The 23,604-nt window shown below is 34.7% G+C and overlaps 4 protein-coding genes and 2 long non-coding RNA genes across 7 annotated transcripts; 4 read left to right on the top strand and 2 right to left on the bottom strand.

Annotated features, from left to right (window-relative positions):
• The first annotated feature begins 357 nt into the window (after positions 1-357).
• LOC103830002 lies at positions 358-5,727 on the top strand. Its single transcript, XR_004449667.1, has 3 exons — positions 358-1,202; positions 1,283-1,447; positions 1,533-5,727. It is a non-coding gene; the product is annotated as an uncharacterized LOC103830002 (long non-coding RNA).
• Positions 5,728-6,389: 662 nt separating this feature from the next.
• Positions 6,390-8,170, bottom strand: LOC117126921. The gene is made up of 2 exons (XR_004449668.1): positions 7,130-8,170; positions 6,390-7,028 (listed from the first exon to the last, which is right to left on the bottom strand). It is a non-coding gene; the product is annotated as an uncharacterized LOC117126921 (long non-coding RNA).
• A 3,167-nt stretch (positions 8,171-11,337) lies between these two features.
• On the top strand, positions 11,338-13,393 carry LOC103830003 (protein TONNEAU 1a). Its single transcript, XM_009105699.2, has 8 exons — positions 11,338-11,595; positions 11,825-11,957; positions 12,115-12,203; positions 12,326-12,448; positions 12,624-12,748; positions 12,850-12,875; positions 12,955-13,102; positions 13,186-13,393. Exons 1-8 carry the CDS (start codon positions 11,509-11,511, stop codon positions 13,226-13,228), a joined length of 774 nt encoding a protein of 257 aa, XP_009103947.1. The 5' UTR covers positions 11,338-11,508; the 3' UTR covers positions 13,229-13,393.
• Positions 13,394-14,372: 979 nt separating this feature from the next.
• Positions 14,373-16,414, top strand: LOC103830004 (phosphoribosylformylglycinamidine cyclo-ligase, chloroplastic). The gene is made up of 8 exons (XM_009105700.3): positions 14,373-14,819; positions 14,903-14,997; positions 15,084-15,185; positions 15,248-15,307; positions 15,393-15,565; positions 15,632-15,734; positions 15,814-15,972; positions 16,050-16,414. Exons 1-8 carry the CDS (start codon positions 14,528-14,530, stop codon positions 16,221-16,223), a joined length of 1,158 nt encoding a protein of 385 aa, XP_009103948.1. The 5' UTR covers positions 14,373-14,527; the 3' UTR covers positions 16,224-16,414.
• Positions 16,415-16,627: 213 nt separating this feature from the next.
• LOC103830006 (CDP-diacylglycerol--glycerol-3-phosphate 3-phosphatidyltransferase 2) lies at positions 16,628-19,279 on the top strand. Its single transcript, XM_009105702.3, has 6 exons — positions 16,628-17,959; positions 18,024-18,121; positions 18,190-18,240; positions 18,317-18,430; positions 18,510-18,566; positions 18,658-19,279. Exons 1-6 carry the CDS (start codon positions 17,830-17,832, stop codon positions 18,859-18,861), a joined length of 654 nt encoding a protein of 217 aa, XP_009103950.1. The 5' UTR covers positions 16,628-17,829; the 3' UTR covers positions 18,862-19,279.
• Positions 19,256-23,216, bottom strand: LOC103830005 (227 kDa spindle- and centromere-associated protein). Of its 2 annotated transcripts, none has more exons than XM_018653257.2 (5): positions 22,676-23,216; positions 22,037-22,332; positions 20,160-21,954; positions 19,863-20,069; positions 19,256-19,766 (listed from the first exon to the last, which is right to left on the bottom strand). In XM_018653257.2, exons 2-5 carry the CDS (start codon positions 22,285-22,287, stop codon positions 19,464-19,466), a joined length of 2,556 nt encoding a protein of 851 aa, XP_018508773.1. In that variant the 5' UTR covers positions 22,288-22,332; positions 22,676-23,216; the 3' UTR covers positions 19,256-19,463. The 2 variants fall into 2 exon arrangements, with proteins under 2 accessions (XP_018508773.1, XP_009103949.1); XM_009105701.3 differs by having other exon boundaries at positions 22,818-23,198.
• Between the last annotated feature and the right edge of the window lie 388 nt (positions 23,217-23,604).

Below are 23,604 nucleotides of genomic sequence, written 5' to 3' on the forward strand. Positions count from 1 at the left end.
TAGATACGAATCAACATTTAAAAACAAATTGAGTTACTGATATGGGGGGTGATTGGTTAGGTTGTAACTATAAAAAAATTACTTTAGCATTTTGTCTGTAGGATTTTTGATTTAGCTTTAAGTGATGTAAGTTTAAAATTTCCTACAACTAAAAAAATGAGGCTTTAAAAAATAAGATGTTTACAACCATTTTTTGAGTGTTTTTACTGTAGCTTTAATTTTTTGGTTGTAGCTTTAAAAACCAAGATAAAGCATGATTGGTAATATTTAAGGTTGTAGATGAAAATTAAAGCTAAAGTCACTTCCTACATCCCAACCGATCACCCCCATGGTATGGGATAAGCTTATTTTAAGCGGAAAGAATACAGGTCAACCGAATTTGAATTCCGAGTATCCATCGATCTGCAAATTATTATTTTTTAAATATTCTTTCATAAAAAATAAAAAATATTACAAATATGTATATTATTTTAATTACAAATCTATAGTTTATTATTTTCTTTACTAATATATAAAAATTTTATTAGATGAATAATTATAATTGAGAAAATTTTATTATAATTAATAATACCTGCAGGTTCAACGGTTTACAGGTACAATTTGACAGAGGAAAAGCAAATTACAGAAAAATTTTCTTTGTAAATTATACGGATCAGATTTTATAATAAGAAAAATAACTCAATCCACAAACTTATTAATGGATCAAGCAGAATCAGTTTGACTAGCTTTCCAATGCACAAACTACCTTTTTTTTACCCAAAAAAAATAAATCAGCCAATCATATGGTGTTGATTTGCCACATCAGCCTAGCTTCTGAGTTATCGAACAAAAATTCGGCTGCATTAGATTTCGCTACACATTTCAAAACCCAATAAAAGCTCAATGTCTAATGGCCCATTTAAATATTCACACCAATAAGATACTCCCAAAACTCCACCTCACCAATCAGGCGTCCTAAAAAGACTCTTGACTTTTTCTTTTCTTCTCCTCATACTCGACATTTCTTCAAACGATGGTCTTCTCATCTCCCATACCTTCCTCCATGTCTCATGATTATATATTGATTCAATCCACAAACTCACTACCTGTAGATCAATTCGACTGCTTGATTCAATTTCTTCACTACGAAATACAATTTTCCAGTTTTAAAATACAATTCAAACGATTGTATCATATCTCGAACCGTTTTGATATGTTTCCAGGTTTCATGCCCATCTTACTTTTGGTAAGAATGTATTTGTACTACAACTTAATTTAGGATATGTTCTGTATTGAATTGCAGGCCTATATGGTGGTGCGTTCGGACCTAAAGGCACTGAGATAGTACAACTTCATCGTAAGTATGGTCACTGGAGTGATGCCGAGGAAATAACTCCTCAGATACTGAAATCTTTGAATATAGTGAGGCGGTGAAGTTACATGGGATCCAAATGTGTTGGCTGGCCAGGTTAATAATCTATTTAGTGCTGTAACTTTTTTCGTATCATGTATGGGATACAAAAAATTAAAATATGGTCATAAATTCTTGGTAGGTGAAATTTCGTGCAAGTGTTGGAAGGGAAGTCGTGTGAGGGATCGTGGATTGTACCCAGGTGAAATGGGAGTGGTAATGACAGTTTACTCATCTCTCTGAGTTTCGGTTTTATGAGAACTACAATTACTGACCTAAAACCCAGACACGTAAACCGATAAAAAATCCAGAGCAAAAGTCAAAACCGTGCTTCGGTTTTCCTATTGAAATAATAGATACACTAGGTGATAACCCGCGCCTTGCGCGGGGTGAATTGACTCGGTGATTTAATGTTTGACATCCAAAATAAAATCTGTATTTGCAATATATGATTGATAAAGTAGGACTTTATAACACCGGAAGAAAGTTTCAAGAACGGTAAAAACATATTTAAACAATAAAATAAGTCTTTTATAACTTAAAAGCTCATTTATTATTAAGATGCATAATTAAAGAATTTATCATAATAGTTCTTAAGTAAGATATTGAAAGCCAAAACAAAAATATAAATGTGAATAGAATACTAATAAAACGAAAAAATCTCCAGTGTGGAGCTGCGCACCTTAGCGAGCTTGGTCATGTCTCGGTTCTAAGATACAGAGTGTACTCTGCTTCAAAGTGTTCTCGTCGAGATGAATAGTCATGTCTCTCTTCTAAGAGAAAAGAGTGGGTTATATAGTTCATACAATATATACACGTTCAAGAACCATTATGCAGTGTGGATGAAAAATGCTTAGCGAGCTCGGTGATGTATCGTTTCTAAGATTCAGAGTGTTCTCTTCTTGAAAGTGTTCATGCTGAGTTCTTCGCCGATATGAATGTTTATATCTCCCGTATAAGAGAAAAGTTAATTACGTCTTCATCTTCTCGATTCTGTGTTTCTAACTTACATGTGTTACTATCTAGTGCTTCGCAATATGCACTGACAGAGCACACCCGTATATGTTCTGGAAAGTCTTCATGATGGGAAATAATCTTTACGATGGTACGGTGATGTCGTAGCTTAAGCTTTACGTGATAACTCATTCCACGAGTGGTTTTTTTAATTTTCTAGATCAATGAAACGTTTCCAAAAATTCTGTAATAGCAAAACCAATTAAGGCAACTAATTTGTGAGAGTCTCTGTACAATGGACACGTGTCATACATGGTGTGAAAGCATTAACTCCAATGCTCCTCTTTTAATATATAAGGGATACATTTAATTGGTTTGACCATGTTGGCATTTGAATCTAAAGGTTATCCAGAGAGATGTTTATGTATATGCAGCTTGGGAGTTCCATGGAAAAAGTAAGAATCGCAGACTTTGGGTTTAAAACCCAATGGAAAGGTGATACAATAGAGCCAACCCGTCAGTTATTTGTCCTGCGGGTTAATTGTTTGGTTTTTGCTGAACCGGGAATGCGACTATACGTGACAGGCGGGGATATAAACAACGGATGTGTTGGACATAAGATCTTGATGAGCTTTCGTTGAAGCTGTTAATCAGCTTGGCCGTAGTGAACGTGCCTAAGCTTTCCTCTTCTCTTTGTTCCTGAAATTAATATCTGAAGGCTATTATAACTGTAAGCAGTGGGGCATACCCATATATTCTCTTGGATATTTTCTTTCCACCATAGTAGCCACGCCTATGGCTGTTCTGAATCTCTTTAATAACCCTGGCTTGACCAGTTTAACAATAACCATGGCTTCATTCTTACCCTGGCTGTTTATTTCTTTTTTTCCTGTATTTCATGTTTCTCTACTACAGATAGCTCCTTTCTCATTTTCTACTTTCTTTATATTTTCTTACGAACAGAAATACAGAAAGGAAAAGTGTAAGCAGGAGAGTTCAGAAGCTACCGGCATATACTTTCACAGAATAGTACTTATGTGCTTTCCTGAGCTATAAACCACACATGCCTCTAGAAAATGACTCACTCCTTACAGAGGCTAATATCTCTAAGGCAACATGCTACAGAGGGACAAAGGGACCCCCGTATCTTTATATAATTGTTCTTTCTTTCACAGGACAGCTCAAGAGAAGAAGATGACACCTATCGAAGAAATCAAATATCTTGACATGTAAACGTAATGAATTTCAGTTTTCTAACTGGATAACAAACCTCTAATATTTTCTTTTTGTAATTTTGATTGTTATAGGGTTACTTATATATTTAATTTTGTCGCTCTTTCTTTACCAGGAGCATTGAGATCGCATAATCTTTAAGGCTGAAAATTGAAGTTCAGAAATGCCTCCCATTTGCAGCTCGAGGTAATGGTTTCACCTGCATAGCCGCTAAAAACTATCATTTTTTGCCTCCTTTCTAACCAAAAAGAGTATTAGTACTACATATCATGCCTACTGTCTGATGTTGTTTTAGTTTGTCTCATATGAGAGAGAGAGATCTTCGATGTATACATATATAATACTTGGGCAAAGGTTGTATGTGTTTTGATTGAAGATGAACTTGCAACGGTGTAAGCAGGGGATTAGCAAAGGCCCCCGTTAATGGATTGTTGTTACCTTTTATACCAAGTCATGTTCCATCCGGTAAAAGAGGAACCGGGTTATATTGTGGAAAAGGTTGCAGAATTAGCAATCAATGAATTTTTAGATGCAACCTGCAAGTCCTCTCTTTTGGATTTTTTATTAATCATAACTGATACTATGAGGTCTTAGAGGGTGCGTGAGAATGGAACGGTTTCAGATGTCTACGAGGTATAGTTCGTTACTCATTACTAGAATTGTTTTCAAGATTCTCATGGCTTGCCTTTCTACTGCTTCTTAATGTTTTTTGTTTTGTTTTTGGCATCAATCAAACATTCATTCAAAAGGGAAGCTACTCCGGTTCGTTTAGACCAGCTACTAGAGCGGATCTAGGTTGAACCAGAACGTGACCTCGTGATCGTCCTTCCTTGGCCAGGAAGTCCGCACGGGTATTGTTGTCACGAGGTACGTACGAGAATTCAACATCATGAAAACGAGAGAAAAGAAATTTAATATCGTCTAAGTCCGGTGCTAAGGCAGGCCATTCTTCATCTCTACGAGTGAGGTTTATCAGCTGTTGACAATCAGAGCCGAAGCTAACCCCATCAAAGCCTTTTCGCGGGCTTCTGTCATCGCCCAAATAAGTCCGTTAGCTTCTGCGTGAATCGGAGCTTTTGCACGAGGGGCACACTTTTGTCCCTGCATTAGCACAATATCACCTTCTGTTAATACGAAGCCCATACCCATCCATTCGTCCTTATCAGACCAGGAGCCATCTACTTCACACCTGAACCGCTTTCCCGCGTCAGGCGGAACTTGGGTAGGCCTCTGTTCTTGATTTGAATAAATTTAAATATATAATGTATCCTCCAAGTTTCTCTTTTCTCGGATGTTTCACTAATTTATGAACTTATTTCTTAAAGTAAATAACCTTTAACTTTTTAAAATTAATGCATTAATCAAAAGCAAAGGAATGTGAGATTAAATTTATTAAAGAATGACAACACTATATATGCAAAAATACCACCCTAATAATTTTGGTTTATCATATTGACTATTATAAAAAGTAAATATGATAAACGATTTAACCGTTTTAAACTCAGCATTTGTCCATTTTGATGAAAGTAATAGATTTTCAAATACGACCCAAAAAGTGTTCAACGGCAACTTGTTATGACCAAATAATTCTTATTAATATTTTAATTTACCAGTTCTTTAATTTTCCATAAATAAGCAATGCAGTAGTTCAATTTTTCATTTACCATTTTAATAATATACTCTAGTTTTTTTCATTTAATTTACAATATATACAAATCTTACATGTTACTTGATGATCTCACATTTAAATATTGGTTATGGTTGCATCTTTGTCTTTTTAACTCTTCTTGATCTTTTCGATCTTGTACACAATTTTGGCTACATTTAATAACACTGTAATCATGTATTTTATAAAAAGTTCTAAATTTGTTATTCACACTTGTATTTCTTTAAAATATAAATTATTATTTATTAGAAATAAATCTACATATATTAAAACAAATATTATACTACTTTATTGTCATATAGAAATATTCAGACATTTATTGTTAAAAAAGTAATATAGAATTTTGATTGGACATTATAGTCCCAACATTTATGGAGGAGAACGCTTGCAAAAAGCCCGGCATTGACAAGACCCCTTAATCTCCCTCTCACAAACACTTCTACCATAAGGTCCATATACCTTTACACATAAAGATTTACACAGTGGATCACAAGATTTTTTTGTGTCAACTGGGACATTATACGTGCAAAACAGTATTCTATGTCCTTGCACATCTGCCATCATTCCTGTTAGATGTAGAAATATTAAAACTTTTATAAAATATAAAATTTATTTATCAACAAAAATCTGCTTAATAAACTTTGTTTAACGCATTATAAACAAAAAGACACAGAGATATTTTTAGTAAATTAAAAAATGAGCATATGATTTGATAAAAATGTTAACTTTTTATTTTGTGAAAAATATTTTTAAGAATGGTGTACATATTAATAAAAAGTACATATAAATTTTTGATGTTTTAAGAAAAATTACTGTATATATTGAAAACCACAACATATTAACTACAAAATATAAAAATCCAATTCAAAATATTTGATAAATTTATATAAGAACTAACGTTCATCCATATTATGAAAGTTGGTTGTTAACATATTTGGGAGTGAAAGGAAAATGTAGAGAAATAGATGATAAAAAATGAAGATATCTAAAATCATTTTATGATGGTATTTCTTTATAAAGACTATACATTTAAAAACTAAAAATGGACTAAAATAAAAAATAATTCTTAAATTACTTTAGGGACGATTCTTTTAGGTTTAACACAAAAAAAATATTTGACTCTGTTTTCTATATTTTCAAGCCATCTATGTATTTAGATTTTTACACAAATATATAATTTAATACTATCTATCTATATATATAAAGTTGGCTTTTCTCTTCTTATGACATGTGGAAGGGGGGTTTGTTGACATGTGTCCTCATATTTGTTTTTGTATTTTAAATCCTTTTTCTTTTAAATTATTGCAATTTGTTCCATCAATTTCTAATTATGTACTATCTAATCATTCTCACACTTATTAGTCCCTAAAATTCAAGATATAAATAAAACAATATAAATATATTTTAAATATTTAATTTATTTACAATTAAAAATAGCATAAACTTTCACAATTTTATTAGGTTTACTAATTTTTATTATTTCATTTAAAAATTATATATTCATTTTACTATTAATATCATAAGATAATCAAACTAAGAATAAGAAACTAGAGCACCAACGCAAATAACCAAGAAAGCGGGTCAGAAGGAGAATAATAATCGAAAGGTCAAAGCCACCAAGAAGCAAGAACATATATGCCTAAAGCACCAAAATCACAATCAATAGCTAAAAGGTAAGAAATACCTCACAAACTAAACAAGAATATACAACACGGCCATGCAAGTGAAAAACCACAAAGCTCTGGATAGAAGGGACCAAAGCTCCAAGAGACTAACTCTGCACACCTATACCAAAGGAAACATGGAAAGAAAAGAAACAACTTGAGGAAGGAGAATGGAAGACAACCACCAAAAAATCAGAGACTAAACTTGAGACCAGAAATAACCTTCCAAACCCATATAACATGCACGAACGAAAACATTATCCAAACCTCGAGTGGCAAACATGGTGAAAGGGAGAGCCACCAGAGATGCGATGAAAGCTGCAAAGAGATGCGAGAATAAAGAGGGAAAGGGAGACGAAACGAAACGAAATCAGAAAACTATGAAGCCGTCCTCAAGCTATGAAAGAGAGCATAGAAGTTAGAACACCAAAAACTAGATCTTGAAAACCAAGACGAGCATAGACTATTGACGGTAAGCCAACGATGAGGAATACAACATCAAAAACGACTAAAATCTGACCCAACCAAGAAGATGCAGTTCCTAACATCAGCTGAAATCTAAAGAAGAAGAGGAACAGTCAATATTGACTGGAACAACCTACAATTCCGTGAGAATCAACCGAAAAACTGAAAACTGATAAACCCGATCTACAACAAATACCATATAATCTCACAGGTGAAAAAGACAAGGAAGAACAAGAGAAAGATGTAATTCTTTTTCCAGTGATGGTGAGAAGCACCGCACACCAGAAAGGTAACGAAATATATAGACGGTGATGACTCAAGGTCAAAATATAGGGAGAGGGCAAAAAACATCTTAAAAGTTATAATTTTCAAAAATATGAAAAAATATAATACAATTTTGACACTGAAACCGTTAATCTTAGAATCAACAAAGTTATTGAAATTCAATATTCTTTTACATTAGATGCTCATTTCACTACTAACAAGTACTATACACACAACAACACATTATTCGAAAAAACAAACACAAAATATATTAACCTATCTTCTATTACTACGTAACACACAAAAAACACCAAATAATGATCTTAACAACTAAAAACGACAGCATAATTACATTATCTAAAAAATCATGTTCTTAACAATAATAAAAATCATGTTCGCGCGGACACCCCCTAGTATTTTATATAGTAAACAAAATTGATTATATGGGGTTTACAATATATTAAACATAAAAAATTAAGGATATAAGTATTATAATTTATTATAGAAGGAATTAATGCAATATATGAAGATGTAAATACAAACCTAATGAGAGAATGATAAACATAGTTAAGAAGGTGAACAAGAGTTGAAAGGATTTCCTCATTTTGGATTACAGAAATTGATTGATACTTAGTTGAAAATTTAGGGGAAAAATGAAGTATTCTATTGTTCACAACTGAAGAAGAAGAAGTATTCTTACATATATATATAATAAAAATATCAAATTTAAACTAATCACAAATTTGTGTTCCGAGTTAAACGAATCTAATTTAGAAAAATTTTAACTTTTTTTGTTCTTATAATATGTGAAACCCTTAGACTCGTTCGCTTTCCTATAAATAAATATAAGGATGTGTGTCCTAAGAGTGAAAATAATTTTGATGTTTTCAAAAATTATTTCTATCTTGAAATTATGAATTAATTTAAGGGAAATGTCAAGAAAATACTTTCTCAACATCATTACTTAAATATACAGTTATTAGGTGGAAAAATAAATCAAATGTAAATTTTACACGCGTTTTTTCGAAGAGGCAGGACGATTCTGGAAAACGGGGGAAGCATCATCGGTGTCGCCGGAATCTCTGCCGTCGAAGACCATGAAACTCAATCCAGTTGAAACTGCTTGACCGCTCCGCCATCCCGAGTTCGCCGTTGAATTTTTCAGATTCTTCATCATCCCTTAAGTATTAAAACCAGTGAGAAGCTTCAGAAGATAAAACGCTGAGTCTCGCCGGAACGTTTTCAGTAGAGAAACTCCGGCTAATCTGAAACCACATCATCTCTTCTTTGCTTGTCAATCCACTCGATTTTTTTATATCAGTTTTTGATACTCCGCCCAAGTATTAGAACCCGAAGATTGATTTCTTGCTGAATAATAAATCAAGCATAACTTAGGAGAAAATTAAAATCTCCCAAAATCAAACGGGAGAATAAATTAAAACAGGGAAAGAGGAAACAATTTTTTAAAAAAAAAAAGATACACAACAAAATCCTCTAAGGAAGAAGAAAATCCGCTAATCAGAACAAACGAAGATCGATTCAAAGATCGAATAGTCTTATTTAATTACATAAACAAAAAGTAAAGATAGTAACCGGCGGCAAGAGCCACCGGCTACTGGAGATGAAAACAATTGAACGAAATTTTGTTTCTAGAAGGAGGTTGGAGAAAAGGAGAGAGAGAAAGTTTTTTTTTTTTAACTTTTTGGATTTTTTAACGATCCAATTGAATCTCGAGACAACTCTTCTTCCAATGCCCCCCACATCTAATCTATTAAAACAGAGTCCTAATTTTTATCTACTTAAAAATGTTGTTATTAACTTTTGGACTTATTCATACCTCACTAAAGATAAATATAACATCCCTTAACTTTTGGACTTATTTTTATTTTCAATATTTTTGTTAGTAACTGCCCTATGTCTGCTGAAGTTTATTAGTATATTAATTAAATATAGTAACTATAATTGATATACTGTATGTATAAAAGATATTTATATTCACAAAACTGCACTTGTGTATCTAGGAATATGCAAGATCGAGAGTTATTTTCTACACTTTATTGATATATTATATATAATAATTATCTTATATTTATGGAGAGTGATTAATATGTTTAAAAATATTTATATACACTAAACTATATTTATATCACAAAGGAATATAACATCACGAAACATCTTTACAAATTATTTATCTACACTATGTTAGTAAGATACTTTCACTTTTTTCAAGATATAAAAGTGTCGATAATGAAAGTTTTAAAAAAAAATATTTACATAATCAAAACAATACTATAAGTTCCATTTATTTTAGAATCTAATCTATTAACTTAGAGTTCTATTTTTTATCACTTGCAAATAATCTAGGTTGGACAATTACATTTAACTAGCTTTACTATTATTTTTACTTATATCTAATTGAATTATTATTAAATATATGTATACCTTAACCTAAAATTAAGGAACGAAATAACTAATCTATTGTTTTTTAAATAACGAATTCAATTTATATTAACACTAATTTTAAGTAAATAATCAATTATATTTTATTTATTAATATAATAGTATTATATATGCCTACTAATTCATATATATAATTGTACTTTAATTCAAATGCAAGAAACAAATTATTTAAAAATCAGACCAAATACATAATAATGTAATTCCTATAGATAGAGTATTAAAATTAGATATATATATATATATATATATATATATATATGATAAAATAAATAATAATAGTTATTAATATTTAATGATATGGTGGAACATGTTATTATTGATATTTTTTATGAGCATAGTTTTACGGATTGTTCCAACAAACATAAACAATATTTATCAAATATAAAACTAACTGAACAAAACATAAAACATATGTAATGTTAGGCTCGGGCGTTCATGTATCCGTTGGGTACGGGTTGGGTATTTGACATTTCGGTTCAAAACTTATATCTAATCCTATGTCTCATTCTGGTAAATTTATAAGTACAGATCAGATTTGATATAACACACTGGTTTTGCTTCTAATTTATATCACATCATAAAATCCATAAAGTAACCAAATATTGTTCCAATTCAGGTTATATTAGTTCGGTTCTGATATATCCGAAGTTAATTCCAAAATTTTTAAAGCAAAACATAAGAAATAAACTTATTTATATAGAATTGGATATTTAAGGTATTTATTGAAAATTTAAATACTTATTTTTTGATATAATTTCATAATAAATATTGAACTGAATATTTGAAGTACGTATTTATGTTTCAAGTATCTATATTTGTGATTAGTTTGGACTTTCATATCGTTTTTTTGGATTTTTTATGGTTTTTTTTTTGTTTTTTCGGGTTGCCCTTTCGGATTCGGCTAATAACACTTTGGATTCAGATATATGATGTACTATCCTACAAGACCAATTTTGAGATTTCTTACATTTCGTATTGGGTATAGATCGGGTTTTTTTGGTTTAAGTTCGGTACAGACTTGGAATTACTAAAATTATTATGCTTAGACCTACTTTCAAGAAAAATACGATTATATAAAATTTTTACCAAAAATTATCCCGCGCTTTCGAAATCAAGTTTTCATTCTAGATCAAAGAAAGAATAAAAAGTAAATCGAAACATATCCACATCAATTGGGGGCTAATTGTTTAAAATTTAAAAGTTTGAACCAGGATGGAAATAATCAATAGTTTCGGGGGGTAATTCAGGAAAGTGGAAAATGCCTGCAAGATGTGTGTTCTTCGTTAACATCGCGCAAAACACCTTTACCTCTCTATCTCTCCCTCCGGACGGCGAACATCTTCAAATCAACAACGACGGAAAACCCAATTTCTCAAAATCCGAAAGTTGCACACTTTTTTGACTTTTGAAAGATGGACGATTACACCAGAGAGATGATGGATCTCAAGACCTTAGTCACTCGAACCCTCGAGAAGAAGGGTGTCCTCGCTAAGATCCGGGTAACTATAGAGATGATAGATCTCAAAGTTTCAACCTTTCAGCTTTAGATAGAATTAAAAAAAAAAACTCAATTGTACATTTCTAGGGTTCAGATCCGGGTTTGAATGTGACTGATGTTGTAATGCATCTTAGATTCCTCAATAAGTTCATTTCGATTCCAAGTTTCCTTCTTTATAGAAAACTAGGGTATGAGGAGCTTATAATATAATAGTTGGGTTGCTATGGCAGGCTGAGTTACGAGCGAGTGTGTTTGAGGCAATTGAAGAAGAGGATCGAGTGATTGAGAACAACGAAGGGCTGCCTCCAGCTTTGTTGGGAAGCTGCAATGACCGTGCTAGGCAGCTTCATGCTCTTCCTTCAGGTCTTTCTTTGCCTTTATCTCTCTTCAGATTGGTTTTATGTGGTTTTTAACTTCTTTGTGATGGTTTTTAAGTTCGATTCTTATGTGAGAATATGAACATTGAGGTTGTGCGGTTGAGTGAGTAGGTCCTCACTTTGAGGTGTTGAATGTTATGCAGGTAGGTTGCTTTGTGCGTTAGTTTGTGAGTACTTGGAGTGGGCGCAACTCGATCACACCCTCAAAGTGTATCAACCCGAATGCAATTTGGTAATCAAGTAATTGCTTCTCTTATTTTGTTTGTCTAGTTCAGTAGATTGTAGATGCAGTTTAAAACCGTGCTTCTTACTGATCTGGTGATCTGCATTGGTGCCTGAACAATCTATGCACAGCAAAAGGACTCTTGGAAGTCTGAATTAAGCGACTTTAGCAGCAACCATGGTTATGAGCTCAATAGAAATGGAGATAGCGCACCGCTCCTTCTCGATGTTCTTGAAGGATTCTTGAAGTTCGAGGTATCTCTTTTACTCCTTATTCCCTGTGAATATATGTTTAGAGAAAAGAAGGAACTCAAATTAACAATTTTCTACACATTTAAGGATCATGCTTTTAATGTAAAACATTTTATCATTTGTCTTTGCTTTGTTCTGCTCAGGTTTAATGATACAACATTATTGTTTTTGTTTGCAGAGCATGACACAGAACATGGGTGGTAATTCAAGGAGAGAGTCAGAAACCGAGTCTTCATCAAGCCTTGACTCTAGGAATCCTCCTCGCAGATCATCTGCTTCTGACAATTTACCTCCTCTACGAAGGTACACATATCTCCCAAATAAAAGATCTTTACATCTTTTTCCTGTTGCATTATCTGAGTCACTCTTATACTTGTTTGTTTGGTGTTTGAATTAATGTGCAGGACGGGATCTGGATCCCAAGGATCGGGTGAGTCATCATTCCCCTATTTTAGTGAACTAGTATAGTATTAAGTTTCATAATGTCGTATACCAAATGGTTTTTGCAGATAGAAGAGGTGGGAGCAATTACAGAAAAGATGAAATCAACTGGAGACACGGTAATCAAGATGCGCATGAAGAGGTAATGAGAGCTTCAGCGGCACTTGAAAATCTTCAGCTTGATAGGAAAACTCGGAACATGACATCCTCCTGGAGGTAAACCTTTTGAAGGCTTTTATCGTTAGTTTGAAATGGAAAAAGGGAAAAAGCTTGAAAGTGTTGATGTTTTTGTGTTGCAGGAATGTGAGAGATGGAGCAAATGAAGAAGATGGGAGGGATTGAGTTAGGGTTGCGAATAAAATGCAGCTTCTGAGAATGAGTGTTGGTTTGTGTACGTGTGATATGTATGTATGTTCTTTATTTGCAAACTGTGTGTTTCGTTGGAACCCCTTTGTCTCTTTAAGGTTATTCATGAGATCATATTGAACGGTTTAATGTTTTTCTTGAGCTGGTTTGGTAAGAGAAGGAACTCACAATGAACAATCAAAAGGAGGAAAAGAATGTGTTGCGTAAGTGAGTAGCGGCAATGTCATTCACTTTCTTCTGTTGATGGATTATCACTGCTTTGAGTATTCAAAGTAATCCCTCTTCAAAGTGGAAGCAGTTTTGGTAGTTTGATAGAGTGATGTAACTTTCACCAATCTTGCATCATCATATAAGTTTGGTGGTCAAAAGAAATAAACTGCGAACATGGTGTGGTGGATCCAACTATAATTAAACCTTGTAGATTGCATTTTGAATATGGACCTTTTTCATATTTTAAGTCATAACTTGTTGACAAAAAAAAAAAAAAGTCATAACTTCTTTTTTTATTGTCAACAGTTTATGCCATAGGCATTTAAAAAAGCTTTCGAGTCTAAATGCTAAATTGAAAAATAATTTTTAAACCAGTCTTCAGTGAACAAGTGAAATTTGACTTAACTCCCAAAATATGTAATATACATAAATTTCTAAATTGTTAAAAATATTAATAATTTTACTAATTAATTTATAGTTCCCAAAAAATCATAAAATAATTTATCATTTCCCTCTATTGTACTATTACATATTTCATCCGTTTTCAAAATGATACATGTTTTAGATTTTTTTTTCAAAAAAATATATTTCTTACATTTTTAATATATTTTCTATTAGGTAATAATAGTAAAATTTAAATTTTTAAAAATTAATTGTATTTATTAAATTTTGGTTGGAATTTTTATTATAAAAGAAATGTATTTATAACTAAAATTTAATATATATATATATATATATTAATTTGTAAAAACTTAAAAATTTACAGCTTTTGATTTACATCTTAATATGTATAAGAACTGTGGAAATATATTTTAATTTTAAAAAAATGATCTTTTACCTTCTTTACATATTTAATAGTTGTTTGCTCTTTCAGGTTCAGGTGTTAATCGTGGTAACAAAAAAAAAATATGAAAACGGGGGTCGTGTTATTAGGGTTTAAGACCTTTTTGATTTAATTTAGTTTACCTTTGGTTTTCTTCTCCCTCGTTCAGACACAAACTCTCTGTTCAGTCTGTCTTATCCCGGCGTCGCCTTTACTCTACTCTTGTTGTATTGTATTAAGCCATGGAAGCTCGGATTTTGCATTCTTCTTCTCCTTCTTCTTGCTGGTTCTCCTCCGGTTCCATCAACCGACACCGTTTCTCCTCCACTTCACCATCTCCTAACCCTCTCTCCGTCAGCTTTCCCCAGAAGACAAGAACAACAAGGGTTCTATCAATGTCGAAGAAAGATGACGACACCGAGAGTCTCAGTTACAAAGGCTCAGGTGTAGACATCGATGCCGGGACTGAGCTCGTTAGAAGAATCGCTAAGATGGCTCCTGGAATCGGCGGCTTCGGTGGTCTCTTCCCATTAGGTACACAACACAAAAAGCTTCAAACTTTCACCCTTTTGAGAATGTTTATAAAGTTTTCGTTTTTATGATTTGGGTCGGAGCAGGTGACTCTTATCTCGTAGCTGGTACGGACGGTGTAGGGACTAAGCTTAAGCTGGCCTTTGAGACTGGGATCCATCACACCATTGGAATCGACTTGGTAACACAATCAAGAACCTGTCTTGTGTGTGTGTGTGTGACCTTTTGTTGGAGACACACTCATTGTTTTTGTTCCTTTGTTTGCAGGTTGCTATGAGTGTGAATGATATTGTTACTTCCGGTGCTAAGCCTCTCTTCTTCCTAGATTACTTTGCTACTAGTCGTCTCGATGTTGACCTTGCAGAGAAGGTATTGGTTGCTTTCATCTTTTGCTCTTTAGGACTTGATAGTCATGAAGAGTGTCTTTCCAGGTTATTAAAGGGATTGTTGATGGTTGTGGGCAATCAGACTGTGCTCTCTTAGGTGGAGAGGTATGTTTCACATTTTAGAACCCAAGTCATAGCTTAGTTTATGTACATTCCATAATCTTGGTTTGGTTTGGTTTGGTTGTATTAGACTGCGGAGATGCCTGACTTTTACGCAGAGGGAGAGTACGATCTCAGTGGGTTTGCAGTTGGGATAGTGAAGAAAGATTCTGTTATCAACGGGAAGAACATAGTTGCTGGAGATGTCCTTATTGGCCTCCCATCTAGTGGTGTTCATTCCAATGGTTTCTCTTTAGTAAGAAAGTAAGTTTATTGGTTGCATTCAGATACTTAGTTACTTACTACTAAAAAGACCACTATTGTTTGCAGGGTGGTGGCTCGAAGCGGTCTTTCGCTGAAAGATGAGCTTCCTGGTGGATCAACTACCCTTGGTGAAGCTTTAATGGCACCCACTACCATTTATGTCAAGCAGGTTGAGTTTTTTTTTTCTTTTGTTAACAAATAGTTGAGATCACATATGTTACCAACTCTTTCTCTGTGTATCCATACAGGTACTTGACATAATCAGCAGAGGAGGAGTGAAAGGGATAGCTCATATAACAGGTGGAGGTTTCACAGACAACATCCCTCGTGTCTTCCCTGACGGTTTAGGTGCTGTTATCCACACTGATGCTTGGGAACTTCCACCATTGTTCAAATGGATCCAACAGGTAATGAGAGCATTCAAGATGACTCTTTAACGATGTATGTTTTTCAAAATGTTTTGATTGTTGGTGTGTTATTGAAGTCTGGGAGAATAGAAGACAGTGAGATGAGAAGGACGTTTAACCTGGGAATAGGGATGGTTCTGGTGGTTAGCCCAGAGGCTGCTTCGAGGATACTTGGTGAAGCCAAGAATGGAGACTATGTTGCGTATCGTATTGGAGAGGTTGTAGATGGTGAAGGTGTGACATATCATTAGATCCATGTTTGTGTTTTTTACCAACTATCAATGTTCTGAATAGGACCGTGCGAACTGTGTTTCAAGCTTGTGAGAGAGAAGATGTGACCACTTTGTTTCGCAAGTTTTAATCCATTTTTGTTACCGTTAATGGTTTTTATACACCATTCATGTCATGTATCTCACCTCGCTAAAACTCATTTATCTTTTTATATGCTTAGTAAACCAACAAAATAAGAAAATAAGTCAAACTGTGTCCCAAAATTAATTAAATGTGTACGACAAATGTACCTACGAAAATTTGAAGATTTACTGGAACAAAAACTTCAAAGGCTTAATATATCTTATGACATGTCTTGGAGCTTAACGTCTTTGGTTTAGAGTTGGTCTCTTTTCCCTCTAGATCACTTCTTTATAAATAAGCTTTTTTTTGGTCAACTGGTCTTTTATTCTCCTCCATCAACAAATTTTACATCCACAACTCACCCAAAAAATATTCTCACTAAAACTATGTTATAGTTATTCGGTTACACAAATGTATGATATTCGCTCATCTGGATGTTTCCTGAATATTTTTTCTGTCTTGTATCATACTGAAAATGCAGAATATTGATATTCTACATATATCTTGATCAAACTGATACTAACTAACAAATTTTGTCCATGATCATATATATCCATCAAAACTTATCAAGAAAATTCTTATTTGTATATCACCAACATATCTACAAAACTGTTTTCTACTAATAGACTCTCCGCAATGTGAATACGTGCACCAAATTGAAATTTTACTTTTTAAAAAATATCCAATATAAATATATGGATATAAAAAAATATATTTTTTATTTTATACATATTTGTGTATATTAAAGTATGAAATGATGATGTCAAGGTGTATAAAGACAAATCAACTTATGCATACAATTAAAAGCTAACTAAAGCTATTACATTGAGTTGCATCTCAATTACTTATCAATCGGTTCTAAAATGTATTTTTGTCAGTTTAGATACTAAATTCATCTAAAATCCTGCCCTTTGTTTACCTTTGGTATATATTAAGAAGAAATCTATTTTTACTGTATAAAAATTCTATTTAGTATATTAAATATGTTTGGGTATTTGTCTATTATATCAATATTTTAGTTTTAGTAGCGTATAAATTTAATATGATCTAAATTTCTGGATTATTTAAAAATATACAATGAGAATAATGGATGTAATTATCGGCTACATATAGCAAGATATTGATGCAAAAAAAAATCTCCAAAAAATCAAGATATTTTATGAGCTGAAGATATTTCTTTTATTTTTTTTTAATTTACTTTTGAATTACTCTAACCAATCAAATCTGATATTAGTTTATGTGATAATTTATCGTAATTAGTGTTTTTTGAACAGTTAAACCAGTTTTAACAAAAAAAAAACAGTTAAATAATGTGACATTTTGAAGTTTTTCCTCATTTTGATAAGAGATGCTATAACACTGTACTGTCCTCGTTGGTGCACGTTAGCATAACTCCAAACTGCATTATCATTGGCCGTTATGCGTTCAACAAAGGCTTAGGGTTCCGGACTCAGCGGAGGCGTCGCCACCGGAGAAAGTCGGATCTTCTAATTTGCAGATCAGATGGGCGAAGAAGACACCGCGGAATTGGATCAGAACAGTTATAATGGTGGCGAAGATTCTTCCAAAGTGCTTACATTGCCCACCGTATTAACCCTCGGCCGTGTCGCCGCCGTTCCGATCCTCGTCGCGAGTACGTTTAATCATCAGATCTAAACGAAAGTCTCAAACTTTTGATTCTCTGTCTTTGAGTGTAGCCTTCTACGTTGATTGCTGGTGGGGGAGAACTGCCACAACGAGTATCTTCATTGCAGCTGCCATTACAGATTGGCTTGACGGGTACATTGCGAGAAAGGTACTTCCTTTTTGAATACCCTTTTCATCTTATATGAGGTGAAGCTTGATGTTGTTGTGTTATTTCAGATGAGATTAGGCTCTGCGTTTGGTGCTTTTTTGGATCCAGTTGCAGATAAGGTTAGAGGAAGTCTCTCTTCCTTTGTCTTCATCACAAGACTTTTATCTTTCTGATTGAAGTCTTATGGATATGCAGCTTATGGTAGCAGCAACGTTGATATTGCTGTGCACTAAACCTATGGACGCTGTTGTTTTTGGACCAGTTCCTTGGTTAGTGACTGTACCTTCAATTGCTATCATTGGTAGAGAGGTAAGGTATATAAAGTTTACTGTGAGTTGCACTTACCAGCTCTTGGTTTTAACTATTTGGTAACATTTTTCATTTCTAGATTACTATGTCGGCAGTAAGAGAGTGGGCTGCATCTCAGAACGGCAAGCTTTCGAAGGTAAAAGTGATCAAATTCATTCTCTGGGAGCTCTTTCTTTTTGTTACTGTTTTTACTTTACTCATGTAAATGGAATTGATAATGTTCTTAGGCTGTTGCTGTAAATAGCTTGGGAAAGTGGAAAACTGCAACGCAGATGATAGCGCTGACCATACTGCTTGCAAGCCGGGATAGCAGTTTTGAGAGGCTATTACCGCCGGGTATTGGGTTGCTCTATGTATCTGCAGGTCTCTCTATATGGTCTTTAGTTGTTTATATGAGACAGATTGTGAGAGTACTGCTAAAGAAGAAGTAGCGAGATTGCTTTTCTGGCTTTTGCGTTCAGTATATACACATAGAATGGAAGACTCGCCCATCAGCATTTACATCTCTTCTTGAAGAAAGCACTATAAGACTCTTATGATGCTTTAGTTCTGTTTTCAACTTTGGGTACTGCGATCATACTCAGCTTGGTTTGGTTTTGTATAATCTCTCTGAATCACGTTGCTCCTTGCTCGCTGCACACTGAGTTTTACTGAAGCAGGCAGCACGAATTTTTTGGACAATGAAGGAGAAAGCAAGCAGGTGCAGTTTCATTCTAGTTGGAGACTTGCTTGGGCTCATGAACTCTTGAGATAATGAAATAGAACAGTTGTTGCATGTGTTATGTAGATTCTTTTTCAATCTTTTCCTGATACAATATAAACATATATAAAAACAAATCTTTGATATAATATCTCAGTGGCTTCGTTTCATGTATGAATCTTTGTGATAAGCAAATCCAAAAGCAAAAGCAAGAAAAAGGATGAACAAATCATATCTATAAACCCAAAAGAATGACTAATCATCATCGAAAATGATGATACAGGTATAAAGAAAAAAAACAAATCCCAGAAGACTAAACAGAGAAGACTCTTCTTAATACTTGAAATCAGGACTTGAGAAGATGTTGACATGCTTGCTTCCAATTGTGTCTTGTAGTATTGTGATCTCCCCTTCTTTCTCTAACACTTTCTCCTCCAATCTATCTATAGTCCCTCTCAACGTCTCGTTCTCGGAGCTCAACAGCATGTTCTTCTCACAGCATTGTCTTAACTCCCTCCATACTTGGTCTCTTTCATCAGACACTTTTGGTAACACTGTTTTCAAGCTCGTTATGTCTTTTGTGGCTTCCTGGAGATTTAACTCGAGCCGGTTTATGTTTTCTTCTTTCTTCAACATCTGGTGTCAAAAACGATCAAAGTAAACTTATATACACAGCTGTATACCAGGAGCCACAGAAAAACGCAAATATAGGATGTGTTGATGTTATCATACCTGGAGCTTGAGGTCCTTTAATTCGTGAGTCTTCACTGATAGGTTGTCTAAAGTGTTTTGAACCTCACATATCAGAATCTCATTGCCTCGTACTGCTGCTGCTACTTCTGCTTGCAGCTGTTCAATTTCTTGTTCCTTGGAATACAGTTTCTCCCGTAATAAACTTGTGATTAGGGTCTCAGCTCTCAGTTCTGCTCGAAGGTTATCCTACATGAGATTAAGCCAAACGTTAGCAAAGATAACGTCGAGAACGCATCAGAGAAAAACTAAGATATGAACATTTATTTCGAGACTCACTTCAACTGTTTGGTTTCTTTGCTCCTTAGGCCTACCCGTACTTGAGCAAGATGATTCTGAATTTGAAGCTACCACACTAGTCACTGTTTGCAAACTCCTCTTCAAGTTTTCAGTTCCACGCCTTATTCCATGGACTTTCATTTCAGATTCAATCATAAACTGCTCGGTCAACCCGTCCTTCATCAAAACTGTCTCCTGAGAGGTTTCAGTAAACTGAGTTAGCTTCCCTTTGATGAACTTCAGTAACTTGTAACACAGGTGGTTGCTCTCATTTAGCATTGGCAATCCTTGGTCTTGCAAGTAGCTCATACGCATCTTCAATTCATTCTCTAGCTTAAGCGTTGTAACGTCTATCTCTTTGCCGTTTCCTTTCAACCGATTCAGCAGACAGATATTCTCCTGGCGAAGAGAGTCAGTTTCAAGCTTCATTGATTCAACTTCCTTTCTAAGTGAAAGCTCGATCCCTGTCAACCTTACTTGCTCCACCTGCAGTTTCTTCTCTGACGGTTGCTTCTTACTCTCCTCGGAAACCCCATCTCGAAGCCCCTCGATTGTCTTCTCTTGTTCTTTGCAGGTTCTCAGAAACTTCGCAACAGATTTGTGCAACTCCTTGCATTCTTGATCCTTCTCCTCAAAGTTCCTTCTTAAAAAATCAATATCTTCTGTAGCACCTGCGTAGCTCTCTTTGACCTGGGAGAGAGTTTGCTTAAGATACGAGTTCTCATCATGCAACTCATCTGCTGCCGTGGTCAGCTCTGCAACTCTTCTCTCCAAATGTGTGATCATGCCTTTGCTCTCCGTCTCGTTTTCATGCAAAGCCGATAGCTCTCTCTGAAGTGAGACATTCTGCTCAGCGAGCTCTCTGACACGCTCCAGCATCTTCCTCTCTTCAAACTGAAATTTCTCAAGCTTAGAAGTCCACTCGCCTGACCTTCTATCAAGCTCTTTCTCCAATCCAGCCTGCAACTCGCTCCTCTCTTTCTCTATTCTCTGTATGTTCAAGTCCCAATCTGACTTCAACACTCTCATTTCTTCCCTGGCAGAAGCTCTCTCAGCCATTTGGGAGCGCAAAAGATTTACATTCTCATATGCCAACTTGAGCCTCTCGTCTTCTAGTTTCCTAATGGCTCCAACCAGAGATGAGACATCAAAATCACAGTCAGAAAGGCATCTCTGCTGCTCCATTTCTTCAGAGAACACTGTCACTCTCTTCTCAGCTTCTTTAACTTTCATTTCCAGCTCTGAGTCAATATGATTTTGCTGATGCTTTCCATAGCCATGCGCATGATATTCCTTCACAGCTTCATAACGTTGAGCAGTGACATCTGAGCCTGAGTCAAAAGTTCTATCACGGGATCCACCGTAGACATCTTGAATAGTGATGGGTTCATGATTTGACTTGCCGTGACTCTCAGAGAGTCTTTCAATGACATTTCTTGCAAGCGAACGAGGCGATCCATGCCTCGATCCATTCTCCACACGATCAGTAGAAGCTAAACGATGGCGGGTGCCTTTAGCTTCCCTAAACGAATGTGACTTTCTTTTGTCATTGAGATTGTTTGATGGAGATGTACAGTGGACTCTGGGTGGAAGCCTCCTTCGGTTAATGCTGCTAGAGACATCACTGCGTGAAGAAGTACTCTTTTGCTTGCACTGTTCTAAATGCTCTTCTCCATCAATATAACGGTCCAGAACTTTACTAGAGAGATTACTAGAACAAGTTGATGAGCTCCCAGATGAATCTTGCTGGACTTCAAACTGCCTCTCTCTCACTTGTCTTTCTGGAGTGAAACATCTGCCACATAGTTTTCATCACTATTAACAACACCCAAACATGTTTAATCAAAAAAATCTGAATAGGAAGATCAAAAGCATACCGAGATGAATGATCCCGCCGCCTATCCTGGCTTAGCTCATTGGTGGAAGTTTCTCCAAACTTATCAAAAGTGAAACCTGCTGAGGACAAGGAAAGGCTTCGTCTAAGAGCTGGACCACCAGAAGCCTCGCCTTGTGAGTTAGCACTATCGAACTCTTGTTCAGTCTGATTACTAGCTTGGATTCTCATCTTGCTATCCGCTGTTTTCTCACCATTACCAGACGAAGATCTAAAGAAGAAGAACTTCTTCATTGATGTGTTATCTCCAGTCAAAAGAAGTTGCTAACACAACGGCACCTGGAATCAAAAGGATTGAAAGATCACATTTTGCAGCAAAGTAGTGTTCTTGCATAGATAACCACTACTCAAGACTTGATCATAGCAAACATGGAGTGAGGCCTAACTAAAAGACCAAACTACCCTTAGCATCTTCAAATCAGAAGGAGATGCAAACACTACTGCAGGTGGAATCAAAACATAATAAAACCAAATCAAAGGATTGAAAGATCACATTTTGCAATTTGCATAGATAATCATAAGCTCATAACATTCGAGTGATGCCTAATTAAAAGACGAAACTACCCCTAACATCTTCAAAGCTATACCTAAAACCCTGGAGAATCAAGGCACGAAATCGAACCTGAGACCTAGCCTGCGGAGAAACTGATGAAGAAGATAAACGAAACAACTTTTAAGCAAACTGCTTTATCAAAGAAACACAAAGAATCGCTCTTTTTTTTCAAAATTGAAAAAGAGAGGATCTTGGGGATTTATGGGCTTACCATAAACACCGATCTTTCGAAATTCGAACGGAGAAGAAACCGAAACGCAGATTTAGTAACGGCGTTAGATAACGTCGATTTGATCTGAACGAAGCGAGAGCGAGAGAGAGAGAGTGTCGTTTGACGAGGAAGAAGAATCGAAACGGCTATCCCTCTACTTTTGGTGGTGTGTGACTGTAATAAAGAGTATCAGTGGAGGGTATATATGTCAAACATTTGAATTATTTCGTTGCGCGGATAAGCACATTGGAGAAGAGGAGCGTGGTTTGTCATTTTGTTCTACTTTGATTTAATTAATTGAAAGAGGGTGTTCAAGGTTTTTTTTTCCGTAAACAAAATGTTTATAGGTTTGAGTGGTGATATAAGTAAATACTAGATTTTGACCCGTCCTTTAAAGGACGGGTATATTTTTTGTTTCAATTTTTCTGTATTATTTCAAGAAATTTAGTTTTAGATACAACCGGAAAACTATAATCATAATTTAAAATAAGTTTGTGGCTCCAGAGTTTTGTACAAAAACTCATTAAAGCGGCAACGGTAATCCAAAATACTTCAAATACTGGAGATATTTGAAATATTTACTCGGGTTTTAACCAAAGATTTAAAAATAAGTAATTTTATGTTAAATTTAAGTATTTGTTCATGTATTATAAAATTTATATGTCATTTGTTGTTTTTATTTTTGAATCCGGTTTGTGTTTGAAAAATATTCATCAATTAAAAACTTGATAACCCGCAAAAACTGCTAAAACCAGAACCTGCAAGTTGAAATTATGGGAGAACTTAT

The sequence above is a fragment of the Brassica rapa genome, chromosome A07 (assembly GCF_000309985.2).
Source record: "Brassica rapa cultivar Chiifu-401-42 chromosome A07, CAAS_Brap_v3.01, whole genome shotgun sequence".
In the NCBI taxonomy this organism is placed as follows: Eukaryota; Viridiplantae; Streptophyta; class Magnoliopsida; order Brassicales; family Brassicaceae; genus Brassica; species Brassica rapa.